The sequence below is a fragment of the Aricia agestis genome, chromosome 1 (assembly GCF_905147365.1).
Source record: "Aricia agestis chromosome 1, ilAriAges1.1, whole genome shotgun sequence".
Taxonomy (NCBI): domain Eukaryota; kingdom Metazoa; phylum Arthropoda; class Insecta; order Lepidoptera; family Lycaenidae; genus Aricia; species Aricia agestis.
The window spans coordinates 8,030,740-8,053,271 of NC_056406.1; the positions used below are offsets into that span (position 1 = coordinate 8,030,740).

General features: G+C 38.5%; 1 protein-coding gene across 11 annotated transcripts in view; it reads left to right on the forward strand.

Annotated features, from left to right (window-relative positions):
• LOC121727179 (microtubule-actin cross-linking factor 1) overlaps positions 1–22,532 on the forward strand; it is a 204,574-nt gene that overhangs the window by 114,417 nt on the left and 67,625 nt on the right. For all 11 annotated transcript variants that reach the window (XM_042114947.1, XM_042114938.1, XM_042114865.1 and 8 more), the window contains 22 exons: positions 3,532–3,725; positions 4,008–4,093; positions 5,603–5,790; positions 6,104–6,235; positions 6,488–6,657; positions 7,705–7,926; positions 8,304–8,508; positions 8,837–8,941; positions 9,236–9,354; positions 10,206–10,350; positions 11,289–11,405; positions 11,511–11,635; positions 11,774–12,002; positions 12,389–12,568; positions 13,299–13,391; positions 13,904–14,078; positions 19,164–19,379; positions 19,584–19,680; positions 19,842–19,962; positions 20,454–20,677; positions 21,609–21,759; positions 22,247–22,330. In XM_042114947.1, coding sequence (XP_041970881.1) covers positions 3,532–3,725; positions 4,008–4,093; positions 5,603–5,790; positions 6,104–6,235; positions 6,488–6,657; positions 7,705–7,926; positions 8,304–8,508; positions 8,837–8,941; positions 9,236–9,354; positions 10,206–10,350; positions 11,289–11,405; positions 11,511–11,635; positions 11,774–12,002; positions 12,389–12,568; positions 13,299–13,391; positions 13,904–14,078; positions 19,164–19,379; positions 19,584–19,680; positions 19,842–19,962; positions 20,454–20,677; positions 21,609–21,759; positions 22,247–22,330 — 3,378 coding nt within the window. The remainder of the gene's footprint in view (positions 1–3,531; positions 3,726–4,007; positions 4,094–5,602; positions 5,791–6,103; positions 6,236–6,487; positions 6,658–7,704; positions 7,927–8,303; positions 8,509–8,836; positions 8,942–9,235; positions 9,355–10,205; positions 10,351–11,288; positions 11,406–11,510; positions 11,636–11,773; positions 12,003–12,388; positions 12,569–13,298; positions 13,392–13,903; positions 14,079–19,163; positions 19,380–19,583; positions 19,681–19,841; positions 19,963–20,453; positions 20,678–21,608; positions 21,760–22,246; positions 22,331–22,532) is intronic.

Here is a 22,532-nt window from a genome sequence, read left to right on the forward strand (position 1 = left end):
ATTGACGCGTTCAAGCAAACACTCTTCAGGTTTATAATATAAGGTAGGTATATATTTTTTTTTAATTATCGTTTGACAAACTCTAGTCTCGATCTAAAAGACTATGAAATGGTATAATATGGTAGTGATGATGATGATGATGATGATGAATGTAGTTTGCATAGTAGCATAAGCTTTCCGTTCTTAAAACAACGCCGAAACTCCCAAACTTGTATCTATAAAGAATCAGGAGTTCTCTCAGCACCTTCCGAACCACGGTATACCAGGTATACCTCGGTCACTCATCGAGTAAGGCTTTTACGCTATATCTATATCTTAGCGTGATAATTCACGCTATGAGTAATACGACCGAAGAAACTCAGGAAAATGTGGGGAAAACGGGGAAAATATTAGAAAGGGTTTATCTCACGAACTACTGGAGCAATTTTTATGGCAATATTTGGCACAGAGTAGACCACGTGATGGGAGTATTATAAGCTATTTTTTATAGGAAAATATACGGTTTCCGTAAAATTCCTAATTTACGCGGGCGAATCCGCGCGGGACCACTAGTTTCTAATAATTCCTTATTTACTATTAGGGCAGGAGGTGTTCAGTTTAGATGATTTGAAGTAAAACCATTTCAGAAAAATCTTCTTCGCAAATTCGCTTTTGATTTGCAACGAGACTTGCTTTGCCGCCATATCTTAATATATATATTTCTTGTGTGCGTGTGTATGTGACTGAACTCCTCCTAAACGACTGGACCAATTTTGATGAAATTTTTTGTGTATGTTCGTGGAGATTCGAGAATGGTTTAGATTTACAGTTTGGTCTACTGGAAAATGTTTTTTCAATTAATTTCTTATTTATAAGGAGTTGTTGATTTTGGAATGTTTTACATTAGATCCGGCGGACGGCGCTATCATCGCATTCAATATTATTCTATTTCAATTTAGAATAATATTGAATGCGATTTACTCTGCCGTTTGTGAACCGATTTTCAAAATTTTTCTTTTGGTATATGTGGTATCATCCTAATTTGGTATTATATTCACAAAAGTGGTGATCTGATGAAGGATGCATAAGTAATCGAGGGAACTTCTCAAAATTTATATGGAAACATGTGGTGACTTCGGTTTCGTGAGAAGTATTCTAAGCATGATTTTGCAGCGAGGTATACCTGGTATACCGTGGTTCGGAAGGTGCTGAGAGAACTCCTGATTCTTTATAGATACAAGTTTGGGAAATTCGGCGTTGTTTTAAGAACGGAAAGCATATGCTACTACGCAAATTACATTCATCATCATCATCATCATCACTATCATTTTATACCATACATCGTCCCATGGTTATGACTTATGAGCCTATAATGACCCTGTTATTGGTACTTTGCATAGTCTTTTAGATCGAGACTCGAGTTTGTCAAGCGATAATTTAAAAAAATCGATACTTAATATTGCTTGAGAGTATATTTGCTTGAACTGAGAGTATGTATGATAGTTAATTTATCGAATAAGGCTATAGGCTATTTATTATCACGCTAAAACTAATACGACCGAAGAAACTCAGGAAAATGTGGGAAAAACGGGAGAAATATTAGAAATTACGAACTACTGGAGCAATTTTTATGGCAATATTTGGCACAGATGTAGAGTAAACCAAGTGAAGGGAGTAGGGACATAAGAGCTATTTTTATGGGAAAATATCCGGTTTCCGTAAAATTCCTAATTTACGCGGGCGAAGCCGCGCGGGACATCTAGTATTATATAGAATCAATAATGAACTCGGAGCTATTAGAGGTATTGTTAAATGTATATCTGTATGGTCGCGTAGGTGGCGTTACATGGCTGGATGTATGATGTCATCGCCGTCATGTCAGGGTCTTACTTAGATCGTATTGACGTATTACCGATTTCAATATTTGTGGTTTACGATAAATTCGTTCTTGAAATGTGATATCAAGCTTCATTAACTCACTTCACTCATCATCTTCATCGTTAAGGCATTTTACTTTGCATGTACTATGTGGTGCTTAGGTCCATTCATATGAGTTCAGCCTACCATTACAAAATGATGTTGCAGAGATAATATCTTGATTTTAGTGTACCTGACAAAATGTATGGCTTCCAAGTAATTTATGACATATTCTGAAGTACAATATTATACTGGATGTTTTATGGGCGTGTTCAAGTATATGAGGTCATATAAGTGTGAACGGTTCTCAGAAATAACAAATGTCCCCGTTCGTCTGATGTTACCGTAGACTTCCTCATAGTTTCTGGCTATAATTGATCCTGGATGCAGGCCAAGCGAGATTATGTGGCAGGAGACGGCCTCTTTGCGCCTGGACATAACGTCTTTAATTTATCACTCCTTGTGTTATTCATGTTACGTTTACAACTTTGAATAGGTTATTAGTGACTTGGATCTTGTACCCAAGCTTTGTCCTAAAATAAGATTCCTGAAGTGAGCAACTTTCAAGCTTATCTAAAACAATCTGTATCTTGTCTAAAGAATAAACAAAACTTTAATAATTTTGATGGAAAATTAGTATACGGAGCGGCGACTAGTTTCAGCTATGTTATTAATTTTTCCACACCATGACTCTGATTCTACAAAAGATCTAAAATTGTGTTCTTGTTTTCCTTTGTGTTTTGGCGTTACTTTCTAATTCGACCGACCTAATAGATTCGCAGGTCATGTGTAATTTCCGAGTAATTTATACCTCATCTTCCACATGAGACGTGTTAGCAGGCGTGGTCATCGCTAATAGAGTTTGAAGTCATTCAAGATTAGATAGATTGCTTCTATGATTATTTCCTGGCAGCCAAAACTTATTTCATTTAACAATAGGCCTCATTTCTCTAAGCAAGTTTTATGTGGCTTGAGACTTTAAAAGTTTTACTTTGAGCAGCTGTGTATTATGAGTTTTAAGGTCAACAATTTCTTTATACTGTTATGGTCACACGTCAATACTCTACTAGCGAGGTTATAGTAACACAAGAAATCGCACGTAATATTTTTTGCAACTTGTACCCAGTTGTTTGTCCCTTTCAGGAAAGGAGGTCACACGATCGCCTTCCTTATAAAGGCAGATTGCCCAACATTCTCGAGATAAAGTAGGAACATCGCGAATAAATATTTAACAATCAGTCTGACTTACAATGCGAACTTCGTAACGTTTGCCAATCACTGTAAAGGCTACCGAATGCGAATAAATGAATGCATACAGCATAACAGAAAATGCCGAGTGTTACAAAATGAAATAGTTTTAGGATAAGGGTCACCAAGAACGTAGAACGTTTGTGTAATTAATGATTATGTTGTTGGTATTTAGATTCCACAATACATTATCTGCAGTCGATTTTAATTCCTAAAAGGCTCTTTAGAAAGTAAATAAGCATTAGCTCAAGCTATTTTGCTTTGAAACTAAAGCAAGAGCCTATATAAGAAAGGAACTTCTTCGACTATCCACCAGCTGAATCTTTAGACTTTTGTTTATTGCCAGTACTTTTGTATCTGATACTCATTGGTTTCTTCTCTCGCCAGATATCTGACATCGTAGTGGGACAGGAGCCGAACGTGACGGCCCGGGAGGCGTTGCTCAGCTGGGCGCGGCGCTCCACGGCCAAGTACCCGGGTGTGAGGGTGGCGGACTTCACGTCGTCATGGCGAGACGGCTTGGCGTTCAACGCGCTCATACACAGGAACCGCCCTGATCTGATAGACTGGCGTAATATCAGGTAAGTTTTTTTATGGTTGAAACACGAGCTGACGCATAGCAATTAGCAAGCGATTACCGCCGTCCATGGCATCCGTCATATCCGATCTTAGCGTTAGCCTCACAATCTAACGAAGATCGGATGAACGATATTGGACTCATATTTAGTGTATAAAGTCCTGACTCTATTACTCTATTTGGGCATTTGTTACTGTAATAAATAAATCAGATGATAATAAGTCAATTAAAAAATTTAATTGCTATGGATGGTATCTTCTAATAATGCTTAATGATTGTGTTTCAGATCAAGGCAGGTCCGTGAGAGATTAGAGACAGCATTCCACATTGTAGAAAAGGAGTACGGTGTCACGAGGCTTTTGGATCCTGAAGGTGAGTTCTTTTCCCGACTGGAATTGCCCTTGAAGATAATAACGATGATCCCATGTTGCTAATGTCATGTCATGCCAATGCCATAGCTATTATCGTGAGCATATCTTGTTCAGTAATCGACAGGTTGCAGGCAGGTCCCATTGAATTCAATGCAGAAAATTGAGTGGCGGTCACGGTTCAGTCGCTTTTCGATTGCTTCCTCTGCAAGGTGTATCTTGATTGGTCGATGAATCATGTCTATTGTTTAAATATTCAGATGTAATTTTAAATTCATACATTCAAAACCTAGCCATAATAGTTGTAGATTCGGATGGTACGCTATAAAGCAATGATGTCTTAAAATGAATTCTACAGTACAGATATTTTGACCTGCTTCTGAAACAGAATTTTTTTTCACTCGATGTATTCATTATCGAGTTTGATATGCTCGTTAACTTACAAGACAAACAATGTTTTTTTATAAAATTGTAAACAGAGCCGCAAAGGATGCATTACTTATGTCGTGCACCCTATGAGAAACAGACATTATAATTCATGTGTGTTTTAACAATAGGAATTATAGTACCGTTCTCATTGTTCCGATGTTGGCGCGACTAATCGCCGCACCACAAGGTACCGGCGATAACGACATTGCAAGATTATTGTGATTATGCACTATTAACTATACATTTTCGCGTGCTTTAGTGAGTGTGTTGAGGGATCATTGAATTTTGTTTTAATACAACAATTGAATCAGCAGGCATATTGTAATGACATGAATAGGGACTTTATTTCGTCCAATATGTTGTCTCCTTGTTTTGTTAATTGTGCCTCTTAGGTTAGTGAGTAAACTGCAGTCATTGAAACAATGGGCGAGTGAGATCATTATATTCGATTATTAAGATAGATGACTTACTTGAGTGTAAGAGACACCGGTGCAGTGGCACACTTCCAGCTAATAACAATGACTTCACTCGTTAGAGCTGTCCTTTACTTAATTTATTCAGTATCATGCTGAGAAACTCCTCGTATGCTAAATATATATTTTCTACTGTGTATAAAGAGCAAATGCAATGATTTATTTAACTTTATCAAATAAATCGGTACGTGGTAGAGCCATGCATCGGCACGAATGGGCCGGCTCGGCCGGAGAAATACCATGGGCTCACATAAAACCGGATTGAAACAGCGCTTGCGCTGTGTTTCGCCGAGTGTGAGTTTACCGGAGGCCCAATTCCCTACCCTTCCCTTCCCTATTCCCTTCCTTACCTCCCACGCACCTGCAGCTCTTCTGATGTTGCGTGTGTCCATGGGCGACGGAAGTTGCTTTCCATCAGGTGATCCGTTTGCTCGTTTGCCCCCTTATTTCATAAAAAAAAACAGAAGTTGTAAATTAAGTTCTCATTTCCAAAATTAAGCGTGCACGTGTACGCAATTGCGTGTATGACTTACGTACAACATCGATGCTGCGTCTTTCAAGCTATTGCATTCACTATTTTGTTGCTTAATTAATTCGTTTTTTTTCTCTAGATGTGGACACACACGAGCCGGACGAGAAGTCTCTCATCACGTACATCTCGTCGCTGTACGAGACGTTCCCGGAGCCGCCGAGCGTGCACCCGCTGTTCGACGCCGAGTCGCAGCGCCGCGCCGCCGGCTACACCGAGCAGGCCGCGCAGCACCGCGCCTGGCTGCATGAGAAATGCTCGCTCATGCAGGTGAGATCTCAGTATAGTTTGTGTGGCCCTGGTATTTTAATGTACCGCCGTTTAAATCCAACTTGAGCCCGTCTGGTTAATTGCTAGTAGTTTGTCGAAATATCATGCCTTCTTTTTCATTCATATGAAGAAGCACAGAGAAAATGTAATCCACGATAAACTCTATTTTATACTTCGACTAGCGCTAGTGTATGTTTTGCTATGTGAATATTAATTTGTATATATTGTATTTTTGGAAAGTTTAGTACGTTTAAAGTTTAGTAGTTTAGTAGTATTATTTTGTACAATACGTAAACATGTGTTTTATTTTCAGGACCGTGCTTTCCCGTCAACTTTGATTGAAATGAAAAAGTTGCTAAGCGAGAGCACGCGGTTCCGAAATGAAGAGGTGCCGCTACGACAGAGAGAGAAGCAGAAGCTATTCCACCTCTACCGGGAACTAGAGGTATTAATTAATGCAATAATATATAACTAGCCTCTTATTTTACGAACATGATAAAAACCGCTAGTCATTGTAAAACTATATACAAATCTGGTTTTTTACACGTCGACGTAGGTCATAGACTCGCGTACATCGTACTCGTACGTCGCACGCCCTTTAAACGTTTGAGTGCGTAGATATGTGTGTAACTGTACGTATATAGTGATATATATTTCAAAATTCAAATTTTCGTAATCAACTTATAATCACCCACAGAAATACTTCGAGAGTGTGGGTGAGATCGAGATCGAGCCCACGCTGCGGCCGGAGGCGCTGGAGCAGGCATGGTCGCGGCTGCTGATGGCGCACCAGGAGCGAGAGAGGGACCTGGCCGACGAGATCCGCCGCCTGGAGAGGCTGCAGCGGCTGGCTGAGAAACTGCACAGGTTAGAAATTGATCAGCAGAGCGATTCACGATTCCCGTTCGACACGCATTCGGAAACTTTAACCTGCTGTCATTGGTGAATGCTTAGCGCGCGAAGAAGTTTCCGAATCAGAGTCGAATTGCGCCTTGTGAAGCAGGGCCCAGATGTGAAGAGTTCGACGCATTTAATGCTTGCAAATCGTGAGCAGTAGGGTTACCATGAGTTCTACGTAATCGTAATATTATCACATTAAAAAAAACAAATACTTAATATGAAATGTATGGTGGCCGTCAAATTTTTTTTAGGCCAGAACTGACAGCCTTAGCACCCGTGTAAATACACGCTATTGCGTTTTACGGCGAATTAGCCTGTTCTGTACTATATTTTCGTCTTTATAATATTATGAGTTTTAATTTAAAGATACTTGTTTTATTTTATCACGGTATGATAATATAACAAGAGCATTTAATTTGTTTTTAGGTTTTGCTTTTGAAAATAGGTATAATTATTTAGGTTATGACTTTATCAAAGTCAAATAGAACATTCTTCATTATTATTATGTTTCCCAAAATATAAACGCATGGGAATAATTCCTATTTCTATTGTTAGTTTTTATTTACCTACAAAGCATAACCGTAACGAAGGTTTCAGTAGTGCCGGCGATTTAAGATGGCCGCCCTTTTTTATCGATTTGATTTCGATTCATCAGAGTCAATCTCTATTGACATAAGTTCCATTTCATGCATATGACATTTTCACAGTTTTTATAAATAGTAATTTATAATTTTTATTAATAAGTTAGCATTTAGCATCTTTTCATTTTTATTCATTTACAATTATAGGAAACATTTGTTTTTGTAGATGGAATATAATTTATTACATTTTGATTTTTTTGTTTTCTTGTAAAAAAAACCCGTAGCAAGGAACATGAAAACTGTCACCCATATCATCTTAGAACGCACAAACTATACATAATATATTTCGTCCGTATTATACTTGCATACCCCAATCTATTTAAAGCCTCAAAATGTTGCAACAGTGTATCGAATTTACATTTATCTGTGACAGGGACATAAAACAAACGGAGGGTAGTTTGGACAACATCGAGCGCCACATCGAAAGCGAGATCCGGCGGCTAGAGCGCGGCGTGCACCCGGCCGAGGCGAAGCAGGCGGCGGAGAGCATCGAGCACGAGCTGCGCGCAACCGAGCACACCATCACCGAGATGATGCACGATGCGCACGCGCTGCGCGACGGCCGGTACCCGCAGGCCGCCGAGCTGCTCAGGAGGTGGGGGATGATTGACTATTGCCAACTTTTTTAAATGTTTCTCTTACATCAAATGTTTTTACCTATCGCCTGTTAAGTTATAGATAGCTTATTCTAAAGTTTTGTTTTTGCTAAATGAACATCGAGCGATGGACCAAACTTCTGGCTAACCTTTTTTAACTCATTTAGTAATTGCTTAACAGACCCTAGACTTAACTTAAAATAAACATAAATACGGACCAATATAGGGGTAATATGACATCGCAAATATCACAATTTTATTTTACTCCGCTTGTGTTGGTACACAAGGGGAGTGTAACCGACCAAAATCGGTTATATTAGGCTGAAGATATTGTAGATAGTACTATGCATTTATTTACCTCTCTCTACGTATCCAGGGTGCAACAAGTCCACGAGCGGTGGTTGGCCGCGCGCGCGGCGTTCACGGGGCGGCTGGTACCGCGGCTGTCGTCGGTGCGCATGCCCGTGCAGCAGACGACGGTGCGCCGCGAGACCCGCACCGTGCTCGAGACGAGGGTCCACGACGCCGACCCCAAGTTCCAGCAGCTGCATGATGCGACCAGGTGGTGTAAGGAGAAATTGGTGAGTTGGAGATAACGATTCTCTTTTTATTTAGGTACTTAACACGTTCATTAACTGAACCTTCGGTAGTTGTTTCTACGGCCAGAACGCATCGTAGTCTTCTCGCATTATGCATATTATGTTATACTTTACTTGAAAAATACTGTGGGCTTATTGTGTGCCAACTGCCAAACAAATATGCGTCAAGGATTTCGTATATATAAAATACCTAGTGCTTCTCTATGAAAGGGACTGTAACTCTCCAACTTCAACTCAAACTTACATAGTATGACACTTTATAAAAGGTACAGTCGTACTGCCAGTCAACTAATGTTCTAATTTGTTACAGAAAAAACTTCACGAATCCGAATACGGCTCCGATCTACCGACAGTGCAACACGAGTTGGACAAACACCAGCGAGAGCACAAACAAATCGATCAATTCCATTCAAAGGTACGGACATTTTATTCTAATCTATTCCACCTAATATAAAACCTATACTTATATATAATATTAAACCTATACTTATGTAGAAATTCATAATATACTACTTGACGTCTCTTTAACTCGTCCAAGAACATATAATATTACTATCTCGTTCTCACAGGTACGGGATTGTAGCGTGATAGTAATATTATTACCCCCTGGAATAAATAAGTCAGAGTGAAAATCACCTTGGTGCTCTGCGACCAAACTATATTCAAGTAGGAGAATATAATAAAAGCCTACTTTTTTTCATTCCTTCAGGTGGAACAGTGCGTACACAACCGCGCCAACTTCAGCGGCGAAGAACTGACACTGTACAACCAGCACCTCAGCCAGCTACAGAAGCTGTACGCTGAACTGCTTTCAACTAGTACAAAACGGTAAGTCTACTTTTGTTATTCAAAAATATTTAAAGACCTTTTAAAAGAGTTTTCAAACATCTTGCGCGAGTTTCACATTAACTATCGTTTAACTTGTAAGAAGCGCCTCTACTGGAAAATTTGTGAATTTATTCTAGCAGAAATGTGCGCAATGCGCATACTTGAATAAATTATTTATGGAATCACGATGTTTTAGACATGAAAAAATCAGTAATTACAATTCATACTAATAATAAAATTATAATTTTACAAATCACAAATGTTGAAGCTGCGCGTGCACTGGATCGGAATCGGAGCGTACGGATTTGTTGCTTTGTATTGATTTGTATGGTACTGCGTGCACTGGATCGGCATTTCTGCGCCTGAGACCGGAATTTATGCCGATGATGTCATCCGCAGTGAACGCGTCATTCGGATTCCGATGGATTCAAGCTCTGACGTGTTTGCGAAGACGCGACGGCTATACATAAATACTTTTTCACGATGAATGACGATATATTAATTACTTTAGTGGAAAAATATGAAGAACTTTACAATCTAAAACATCAACATTATGATAACCAACTGAGGAGAGAATATTTGGGATGAAATCGGGCAAATAATGAATTTCTCTTTTCCTCTTCTGATAAAATACAGCTAATTACAACATCCTCGTCACTACTCTCCATAATGAAAATTCACGTTAACAGACTGTGACGGACTAAAAATAACTAAATTGCCGATGCTGAATGCGAATGCAGTGGACGCACCCCATCGGAATTTCGTAAATGACGACGTTCCTTACGCTGCGATTCCGATCCAGTGGACGCGCAGCTTAAATAAGAAGTAAAATTGTCTTTTCTTATTACCAGGATGTCTGATTTGGACGCCCTGCAAGACTTCCTACAGTCGGCTACGGCTGAGCTGAACTGGCTCAACGAGAAAGAGCAGGTGGAATTGTCACGTGACTGGGCCGACCCGCACATCAACCTGCCCGCCGTACAACACTACTATGAGGTGAGTTGAAAAGAGATGGCAATATTACTCCTCTTGCTCGATTATAGGATAAGTCGTATCGCGCCTCTCGCTTCGCTTTGTAGGCTTCTTCGTTCATAATATATTCATGACCTATCCATCGTTTATTTGTAGTTGTTTTGATGTAATTAAATAGTTTAAATTATAAATAAATATTTTGTGATAAATAAAAATTATTAGTGGTAATTCTACAATATGCTGCTTGAATATTGTAATAATAACAGTTATAATACATATAACATAAATAGTAGTTTTTGCCTTAACATTACAATAACATTAAGATTCAATAACGCCAGCGTCATTAGTCAAGACTTTAGATGGACTATGTGTGATAGTTTAATAGTAATTATGTAGAACTATTCTATTAAACATATGTTGAGAATGTAATATGCCCATTAGATGTTACTAGAATTATTGTAAGTTATTTGACTATGTAAGTACATACTTGGATAAATATAGTGATCTAGAAGTTTAGTTATTTTAGATGTAGTTTTCATTTTTCATTGTAAATATCATTGCTTTAACTGTGTCAGAAAAATCCCAACTTTTATAAGAATAACAAAATATGCCGGAGACAAGACACTTGACACAACAAGTGAAATTAGTAAAATGCGATGTTAAAACTAGAGCCCAACCCAAAATATTAGATGTTTTTGATAGCATGAATAAATAGAACAGTCCATAAGAGTCCTCCCGAATCCTCCATCAACAGACTGCACCCAAAATGTTTGTTGTCGATGTTAATGTTATGTTGATATTTATTTAGATTTTTCCTTTCTGTTCTATGCAAGCATTCATTTGGGGATGATAGAGAGGTTTGTTTTTCACTGTTCGTTTTATAATTTGTTGCGGTTTTTTTCACGCTTTGTTAATAAACGAATTTGAATCGTATTCAGTTTTTAATAAAGTGTTTTTTACAGCAACTAATGTCATCGCTGGAGAAACGCGAGCTTCAGTTTAGTAATGTGATTGATCGTGGAGAGGCGCTCATCGCTCAACACCATCCAGCCCTGAAGACTATCGAAAGTCACTTACAGGTATGCAATAGTAAGATTAATTAGAGGAAGAGATAAAAGAACATAAAAAGTTGAAGAGAAAAAGGAAAAAAACTAGAATTTTATCATTCTACTTATATTTCACAGGTGATGCAGTCGCAATGGGCTTGGGTGCTGCAGCTGACTCTATGTTTGGAGACTCACTTGAAACACACTACGCAGTACCACAACTTCTTCGAGGAAGTTAAAGAAGCGGAGAAATGGATACAAAAGTATATCTCTAAAATTCCTCTTGCTTATATGCATGTTATTCCTATTAATTACGGTTAAACTATTTTAAAGAAAGTAAGAATTAGAAATGATGATGTTGATTAGACACTAGACATTAAAGAACAATTTATTTGTTTTAGACGCGAAGAAGCGTTGAACACGACATTCTCCCAGTCGGAGTTTACCCTAGACCAGGGTGAGCGTCTGCTCAAGGGCATGCAGGAACTGCGAGAGGAACTGAACGAACAAGGGGGCGTGGTCGCGCGGCTCGCGGACGAAGCCGCCAATGTGCGTCCCATACGCATGCGCCGCGCACCAATCACGCGCCCGCTACGTGCGGAAACCGTCTGCGCGTACAAACACGCCAATGTAAGATGTTCGTTTTTAAGGCATCAAATAAGATTTATTAATTTTATTAAGCTATATAAATGTTAAAATATTTGGGTTTCGAAGTTATTAAAACAAACATGCGAATTAGGGGTCCATGACTGTGGTCACTAAAAACTTTGTTTAATAAGTAACTTATTTAGTCAGCAAATATAGTTCTCCAATAGCAAATCACTTCAAAGCTAAATCAGCTTTATGCATTTAGCGAATGACCGATGACGATGTTTTGTCCCGTGCGAGTTCCTTATGGTTCTTCTCGTCGGGTTGGAATCCAAATCAGAAGTTGTTCATCATACTAAAGAACAATAATTGCAAAAAAAAAAACGATGTTACATGTGGAATCAAAGACATTTAATTTGGTTGCACAGGTGGCAGTAGAGAAGGGGTCAGCAGTGAGCGTGACGGACAACTCGGGTCGGTCACGCTGGCGTGTACGTCTCGGCGGTGCGGGCACGGAGGCGCAACTACCGGCAGCCGTGATAGCGTTGCCGCCGCCCTGCCAGGAGGCCATCGACGCCGCGGCTAGACTGCGCAGCGCTTATGATAGGGTGAGTACTTGCTGTTTATTTTATATAAGTTGTGGTAAAATTGACAGCAGATATTTTTATAATATGTAATATGTTCTACTGATTATGATATAGAAGCTTAGGTAAAAGATAATTCTCATACTCAAAGAAAAAATCGTCTTGTGTATGGGTGAATCTCTGCTCAAAGCTATCAAGCCCATATTTTACCATAGAAAACAGAAACAATTATAGCATAAATAGTTACGGTAATAATAATAGCTCCCACACCGGTTTCGGTGACGGTGGCCGGTTTCATTGAAACCAGGCCAGCTACGCAGGAGTAATTTATAGTGCCCAAGAGTGTGCGCAGTACACGAGAGCACTCTCGATTCCTTTACTCTCATAGCCCAGTGGGACGGACGACCGACACGACTGGCGAGAGATCAGGCGCAGGACCGACTTTTTACATGACACAATAGTTACGGTATAAGTAACATGAATAAAATAATATTACCATATAATTTAATAATTATTACTTACGTACATTTGTATTATAAGAAACTTACATAACTAAAAATAATTATTTACTATATCACACATACTTATGATATTATAATCATTATGTAAACAATCTGTACGTCTCCCTTGCACTGACCCTCGCTACACCGTCATTGATACGTATGTTATGGTTAGTGTTACTACGATGCGCGATGTGCTCTGCGTTTGTAACGTTATTTTGGTGCTAACGGTGTTATATTTGTGTTTGGTGAAGGTGATACAACTATGGCAGAGGAAGCAGCTGCGCATGCGCCAGAACATGATCTTCGCCACCATCAAGGTGGTCAAAGGATGGGACTTCCCACAGGTAATTTATTTATATTTTTTTATTTGGAACAGATATAATTTTATTGTGTCTTAAGTTAATAAGTCATGATACCTATATGGCGCTTTGTTACTTTGACGTTTACACCTGTCGCTAAAATAATATTTTTAATATAGTTTTCTTTATTACTAGCTTCCCAACTCAATTGATTCCAAACTATGGTATATCATGAACCATTTATCTAATGTTTTGAGAAAAGTAAGAAAAAAATCCGTCCAAACTGCTCTCTTGCGGTCGATATTTTGCGGTCATGCAACCGTTGGTGTGCTGATGTTTAATTACTAGAGTTGTTTGGTTTTTATCGGATTTATTTGTGGTAGATCATTCATTCATACAAACATGGTATCTTTGATAGTACGAATCACCGTGCGTTATGGCTGATAAATGACCAGTAGCAACGACGTTCTGAATATAATTATGTATATATATATTTTGATGCAAATTTATGCAGAATTAAAACTGTTTTTATTTTAAATAATATTATTGTACCGTAGTTCGTGGCGATGGGCGCGGAACAGCGTCAGGCGATCAGGCGCGCGCTGAACGAGGACGCTGAGAAGCTGCTGGGCGAGGGCGACCCCGCCGACCCGCAGCTGCGGCGGCTGCGGCGCGAGATCGACGAGGTCAACCGACTGTTCGACGAGTTCGAGCGCCGCGCGCGTGCTGAGGGTGAGTTACGTCAGTGCTTGAACTGCCAAAAGGCATACACATACGCTGTCTCGCTCGCCAGGGATTTTCTTTTTTGGTAAAAAGCTTCTTACGCCGGTTCTTCTCGCCGGGTTAGTTCCGGTGGTAGGCACCAGTAGCGACGAGTGACGACGTTCTGAAAGTATTTGATTCAAATCAATTCAAAAATAAAACCTTTTTTTTATAATAAAAATAAATAAGAAATGAAGCATCGCGTACTGTTTAGTAAAGTATTAAGTAAATAAAAAAAACGTAAACTTCGAAACATAGTTGTCGATGCTTAGACAAAAAATTAACATAAGTGCAAAATAATAATACGGTCAGAGTATGTGTAAGCAAACAGAATGAAGTCATCACAAGTTTATTTAAAGTCTGAGGAATCTCAGAGGTCAATATTGTTTTGATACGACAAATACAAGGACAAACTATTTCTGTTAATTAGGTCGTTCTTTATTGTCTTTCATTTAATCAATAAAGACAAGATAATGCAGACCAAAAATCATAAAGAACAATGTAAGTGTGTTCATCCCTACTAATACTATAAATTCAAAAGTGTATGTCAGTTACATTACACTCTGGTTTTACGATTAGCGCAGAACCGATTCTATTTTTTAGGGTTCCGTAGTCAACAAGGAACCCTTATAGTTTCGGTCTGTCCGTCCGTCTGTCTGTCCGTCTGTCCGTCCCTCTGTCTGTCTGTCCGCGGTTTTGCTCAGAGACTATAAGGCTTACAAAGCTGTAATTCGACATGAATGCACATCTTAATGATGCCTACAAAATGGTATATAAAATCTTAAAAAAAAATTTAACTGTATCTCCCCTACACATCAATGTGGGGGTGATTATTTTTTTCGCGTCCACCCCACCGTGTGGGGTGTCGTTGGATAGATTTTTAAAAGTATTACGAGTATTCACAGATCGTTTTCCGATTTAGGGATCCATTTGTGAAAAATGAAGTTTTAAAGTAGAAAAAATCGTTTAAAGTCCAGCGTCCCCCCCTTCTACCAGCTAAACGGCTGCTTCTGGAAATGTGGTAATATTCACGGGCGTGGTACATATGCTGAATTTAAAAGGAAAACTATCACGGCTAAGAAGACTTCATAACTTCATAAGTTATTGAGTAATAGTCGATCAACTAAAAAAAATGTATTCGTTGAAGTACAAAGAAACTTTCCGTTCGAAATCCTTCGAACGAATGTAACTGAGATGATGTTGTTGGTAGTGTAAAACACGTTATAAATGTGCATTAATTGACCATACAAAAAATGTCAAAAACTAGTGGTACTACGGAACCCTATATTGCGCGTGGCACGACACGCACTTGGCCGGTTTTTATGTTATTTTATATAAGTAAAAGGAAATAGTTTGAATTCTAAGACATAGGATAATTTTATACGTGGGAGAGCCATGCTTCGGCACGAATGGACCGGCTCAACCGGAGAAATACCACGTTCTCACAGAAAACCGGCGTGAAACAGCGCTTGCGCTGTGTTTCGCCGAGTGAGTGAGTTTACCGGAAGCCCAATCCCCTACCCTATTCCCTTCCCTGCCCTTCCCTACCTTCCCCTATTCCCTTCCCTTCCCTACCCTCCCCTATTACCCTATTACGTCTTAATAGGCCGGCAACGCACTTGCAGCTCTTCTGATGCTGCGAGTGTCCATGGGCGATGGATGTTGCTTTCCATCAGGTGACCCGTTTGCCCCCTTATTTCATAAAAAAAACCCGGAAAATTTACAGTTCCCGGTCGATCAACGAATATCAACGTAACGAAGTTGGAGAAAACATCGTTTATCTTATGAATATTACTCACAAAACACTACCTCAACAGTTCTTAAATTCGAGCATAAAAATGGGTAAAATTATAAATGCATATATTATTATGCTTGGCAGTGCGTGAAAAAACTATCGCTATCATCGTGCGTACGTCAGGTGCCAATTATATCTCGGAGTGTATGGTGTGTACTGTGTTGGTCCTACGGGAGACCATTTGCAATTAGCGTGCCGTCGTATAAAGTGCTCTTATATTGTCGACAATCGATACCAAACAGATCTTGTTTTTGTTTTTTTTGTGTGCTTTTGTGCTGAGAGTTTTATTGTCATTATATAATATTCACGTTCTAATCGGGAACGCAAGGGAAAACTTTTTCAACTTAGTTTTTTTACTTGGAATACCGTTGTAAATTAGATAAGGAATGCGCTGAAATCATTGTTATACCGAAGTGACAATAACGAGTTTTGATATCGATCGAAATACGAAGCTTTTTTGCAAACTTACTAAAATTATACGATGAAGAAAATAAAGAAAATATTTTCCTTTGGGAAAAACGGTAAGTCACTAACCTATGTTGTAGTGTTCTGGGCCTGTCTTTGATCATATTTTAATTAATTTGGCGTGGTTTAATCGGTTTAAGATTATTTCATTTTATTGAGTTGAATAAAAGTAGGCCTAGACTTCTTGTGCGTTAAATAAAATTGCGCAAAAAGAAAATATTTCAGTGGGAGTGGGACAAAAGTAGCATGTTATTTCCCACACTAGGTCTATAACTTTACATAATGTATGTAATATGTGTCATCAAAATCTGTCCAGTAATGTCAATACAAACAAATAAAACTGTTTTATCATGAATGCCCTCCAATAGGCTACTTTACTAATAGTTTGCTCACGCGCAAAATAGAGTACACTTAATAGTGCATAATATTAGATATGCATCCGGTGCTGGATTTATATTTTTTGAGTGTAGCCCACTTTATTTTTCACCGCCCCATGTACCAAATCTGCCGCCCGCTAAGACGCTGCCGCCACTAGGCCACGGCTTATATTATTATGTATAATACCTACTTATATAGGTCGTGCAGGCCTGTATAGGCCGCGGATTTATAAATCCAGTTATGTTTGCATCTATAATAATAGTTTGATTTTAATAGTTGTACATTACCTTTTATAGTTGACCTCATAACATTGACCTTGAGCTACGAGCTATGACATAAGCGAGAGCTATTCTTTGCGTCCGAGTTCAGATGGCAATTTATTCGAATCAAACTAATGACTTGTACGTACAAGCTATATCAGATTTGACATGCAACAATTTATTGCATTAGATTAGCTTACTACATTTGACGAAGGCTTTTGTGAACATAGATTTTACACGTCTTGTTTTTCTTGGCTGCACGCAACTTTAATTCGTACGCCGAAATAGTTAGGAGTAATCGAAGCAATGTACAATATCTATACGTATAATGACTGCGAATATTGACCCGCCTGATCACTAATCTACCAATGGATAACCCCATGGGCCCCACGCGCACGTTCTTCCAAAGAGCTAAAACCTTTTGAACTGACATCTCGTTGTACACATAATATATTTAACTTTGTTTTGACACTTTCATTAAAATAAATATTGCTCTTCTTGACAGCCAAAAAAAAAAAAAAAACTAAAAGCCTGTTTATTATTATTATTATGTATCTAGAGCACAAACAACCAGAGTTGAGAACATTCTAAAAAGGATAAAAAATAAAAACATTTTCAAAGAGTTGGTTTTTCAACGACCATCGCACAAAAACCAATCAACCAATTGCTCCAACAATATAGAAAAAGTTCTATTTGACTCACTTATAAGACTGTCAGTCGAAAGCGCTGGATGATATCACGTTCAATTTGACCATATGTGCCGTTAATTTTAGTGGCCAATTATCCAACCTCCGCACTCCACTTTTAGGGTGTCGGTCATTGTAATTGGATTTATGTTCGTTTTCGTTCGTGATGTCAGGTCAATTTTATTGGCCTTGTTGTGTAGTAGTAGACATAATCTCCTACCGCGTAGGCTGGACACAGAGTAGCTTACCCAGAGGCTAGAGGAGTTTCATATCAAAACATTAGTTACAATGTCATACTAGCCTTAGGCTGCTTTTGGCATACTAAAAAACTTTATACTGGTAGCAATTAAATCGATATCTATCAAAATAATCCAACAACTTATTGTTTGAGGATCTTATCTACTGTAAACTTAGGCATATGAACATAATGAGAATACTATCTACTAAATGATTTAATTAATATGTTTTTTGTAAGACCTCGTGTATTTTCGTCACTTGATTAACGATGGTTGAGTGCAAATGAACAGCAATGGATGTGAATTTCAAAATTAAAACAAGCTTCTTTAATTTTGCTGATGAGTCTGATGATTAAGTACCTTTAGATTTTTTTGCTTTAAATACAGATACTTAGATACAAATATTATTCAGAATGATCTCAGTCATGATTATTTTTTCCACTACAAATTACTATGATGTCATATTATTAATTTTATATTGCAACATTTTGTTTTAATGTTGGAATAGTTTAGGTACAAAATTGCGACGTTGTTGAGCTACAATAATGAAGTAACGATAATTCATGATTAATACAAAATAGCTATTCAGAAGCACTCATAAGCAAGGGCCATCGGCTAATATATTTCGATATAGACACGATTAGTAAAATTGCAATTTTGGAGACACCTACAAAAGATGTCTTGAGAACTACGTATGATTAATATTCTCTAATTTATTTAAGTATCTTACTTCCTATTGCTATCTTTCTCCATAATATCCAAAGCTTTAGTCCTTTCTTTGCTTCGAAATATTTGTCCCTGTGAAGATGTCGTTCTAAGAAGTATCTATTAGTCTGCGGCTTATTTTTGTTCAGCATAATTCAGTCTTATATCAGCGTTGCTTTGGTGTGAACTCGATTTGCAAGCGGCCTGTCACACTATTTAGATCAAATGTTTCATAAAATAATATTAGTGTACTGTGAACGCTCTTTCGAAAGGAGCTGGACCGATTACAGACTGTCAGGTAGTTTTTGTTCCGTGTCAATGACCCTGGCTGGTGATCTTAAATTATTATCCGTTTTCAATGTAACAGCCACGTCATTGTTAAAATTTGCTCTTCCGTTTATGATTGTCGTCAACAGTAATGCATGTCTCTTTGAAATTCCTACTGCCATAGGTACTAATAGATTTTACGTAAAGTCAAAAAATGACATAGGTCTGATAGTCCTTATGCTAATTACATGTCAATATTTCAGAGGACTCCAAGAATGCGGCGCGCATTTTCACCGAGCAGTCTTCGAACCTGCTGGAACGCCTGGAGGTGTTCGAGCGGCAGCTGAACGAGCGGATCGCGAGCCACATCCCGCGGGACCTGGACTCGCTGGAACACCTGGTGCTGCAGCACAAGGACTGGGAGACCAGCCTCCACGGCCTGGCCGCCGATGTGGAGGAAGTGCAGGACACTTTCAGAGGTAGGACTGGGTGTTACTAGCCTTAATACAAAAACTTGTATTCATAGAATCGGTTAATGATTAGTTTAGCTGGTGAGTTGCATATTTAAGATTTTGACATTTCGACCATACCTTACATATTTCCATTTAAATTTTGTGTGAAGTAAATACTGCATAGCCATGGTATGGTATTGATAACTGATTGATTGAAATATGTTTCATCAGGCATCGCCCTCAAGACTCCGGCTATGAAGAAGAATCTCGACAAGGTTATGGGCAAGTGGAACGACATGCAATCGAAGAGCCAGCTGTTTGTAGAAAGGTGAGAGTTTTGATAACTTATTCATTAATTTATTTAAATTATGTTATGATTTTGCTGTAGTTGAAAGGGAAACATATATTTTAATTTTCAAATCACTTTTTCTTCAACTGAAGTTGATACTTTGTAAATTATTAATGATAGTGAAAATCTTCTTGTTTCAGATTGAAGTACGTTGAGATCGTGGTGAACAGCATGGAGGAGAACAACCAGACTATATCCGAGTTCGAGATCAAGTTGGCGCAGTTCAGCGACCTGCCCAATGACGTTGAGCTGCTGAAAGACGTACGTTTTTTATCCATACTAATATTATAAATGTGAAAGTGTGTATGTCTGTCTGTAAACCGCCTTTGACGAAATTTAGTATGGAGATAGTTTTATTCCTGGGAAAGGACATTGGATACTTTTTATCTCGAACGCGGTTCGAGAATCAAAAAGTGTACGGTGTCATCTAATTTCCTATAAGTGCGTTACCAGACTGTTATTTAAAACGGAATAAAATGATTTGACAATAATTACTAGGTACATTTAAAAATGTCATAATAAAAACAACAACGCTGACATTAACATTAATTGAAGGCCGTCGGGACCGCTTCTGTACGTCAACAACAGAGGGGCCCACTAAGATGAACGTAAACATAATATCTTTCAATCTTATTTAGGCGTTGTCTCTTTTTATTCGTGTTTATAAAAGAAAAAGCTTAACCTTTGAACAAAAGATTAATGATTCTTGAGTAATGATAGTAGTAATAGTCTGAAAATACCTTTTCTCCTAGATCCACGAAGACCTGCTCCGCATGCAAGTGGCGGTCAGCAAACAGCAGACGCAGGTGGAGCAGATGAACGACGACGCGGAGAACTGCCGCCGCCTGGTGGAGAGCTCCCGAGCGGCGCTGCACACCTCCCTGCCGCGCAGACACCAGGACCTGGAGAGGATGGACAAGGACGTATCCGCGCTTAACACACGCTGGAACAATGTGTGCGCGCAGCTAGCTGACAGGTACATCACGTGATGTAATGTTTTTAAGTTGTGCGTTGGAACCGCCGCCGCCTGATGGAGAGCTCCCGGGCTCAAAATCAGGAAATAACAGGTAGTGCAGAAACGTGCCCGCACTGAACACGTCCTTAATAACAACTTGATTTCTAAATAAGGCTACAATTTGGCTTATTGTTAAAATGCTAACATTAAAAATGTCCATGACACAAGTTCAACTTAGCATGAGATTAGACGACGTGATGTACACTGTCTATTTTATGCTATTGTGTTAATACAAAATTGTATGAGTAGATATATTTTCAAATCAAATCAAACTCTTTAGATTTGATTTGAAAATAATTCAGTGCTATCATAATATTAATACGCGAATCAAAAACTTTGTAACCCTTTTTACAAAAAATGGGGATACGTAGGTGCATGAAATTTTGCACAGTTATAGTTTATATGGTGAAGGAGTGCATCGAACTAATATTATTTTGAAATTATGCTTTTATCATACATTTTTTTAACAAATAAAACATTACACACACTACAACACACCTACATGAGAAATGACAGCTTTTTGAGTGACAAGCCTATACATACGAATTATACTCTTTTATTTATGGTTGAAGTCTGTTGACAACAAGTTGACAAGTTGAAAATGGATTATAGTTTTTTTTATTGAATCTAAGATACTATTAGACAATGCTTACACGGCCAGTCTGAGATCAGCTGAGTCCCAGAGACAAGAGTTGAAAAGAAAAAATGATAAAGTCAATATTTTTTACAAAATATAGGTAGTAGTTCTAAATATGTCGTTGAAACTAAGGTCGAATTTCGACCATTGGGCGATCTCTAGTATATGGTAAATCAAATAAATCAAGCTAAATGAGAACAATGGCGTTTTGAGTCAATATGTAAAAACATCAATTACTTACTAATTTTTTTACAGGCTACGAAGCTGCGAAGCCGCCTACCAACTGCTTAAGAACTACAACGCCGGCTACGAGAAGGAAGCCGAGTGGATCGAGGACACGTACAGCAAGCTTCAGGCCCAACCTCCTATTGAGATCAGGCCTAAAGAACAGTTAGAGCCTACAAGGGTAAGTACCCCATGAACATATTAAATATAAACATATTAAAAGGCATAAACTTCTATTTAGGACTGAAGTATACAGACATGTAAGGGTAGTATTCAATATTCCGTTTCCAAATTGTTATTTAACGAAACACAACCAGAAAATATGGGGAGTGGTAGCACATAACTGTGTATATTGCTGACTATGAGGAAAGAAGTTTTATGTTTGCATTAGCGGAAACATAAATAAATACCTAAGTATATTTTTGACCTATATCTTTCCCTATAGTCAATTTGCATGTCCTATTAAAGGTTAATGTTTAAAATAGTTTAAATACTTACTGAATATTTTACAAGTCAATTCAAACTGATTTACCGTTAAGATGATATAACTCTTACCATCACTTGAATGATTTTTGCACCAAAAATAATACTGATTACTGAACTGGTATTTTAAGATACAATAGAACTAAAATATTAACGTGTTCGGGTGTATTGTGGTCGATTCGCAGAATCTACTCACCAGCGTCGTGGAGAGGACGCCAAAGATTGAGAAAGTTAATGTAGACGGAGGGCGGTTCATACGCGAGGGCAAGGTACGACACGCTTCTTATACGCTGTTCACAAAATCTGCGCTTTGCGACGCGTCAGCTGTCTATCCCTTTCTTTCTTCACACAGAGGGAAAGGGATGGACATAATTGGCTTACTCCTAAACAGATATAAGAAGTTTTTAGTAGGCATATAGTCCATCGAACGAATACCTTGAATATTACATTCACTGTTTGGTCAAATGCCGT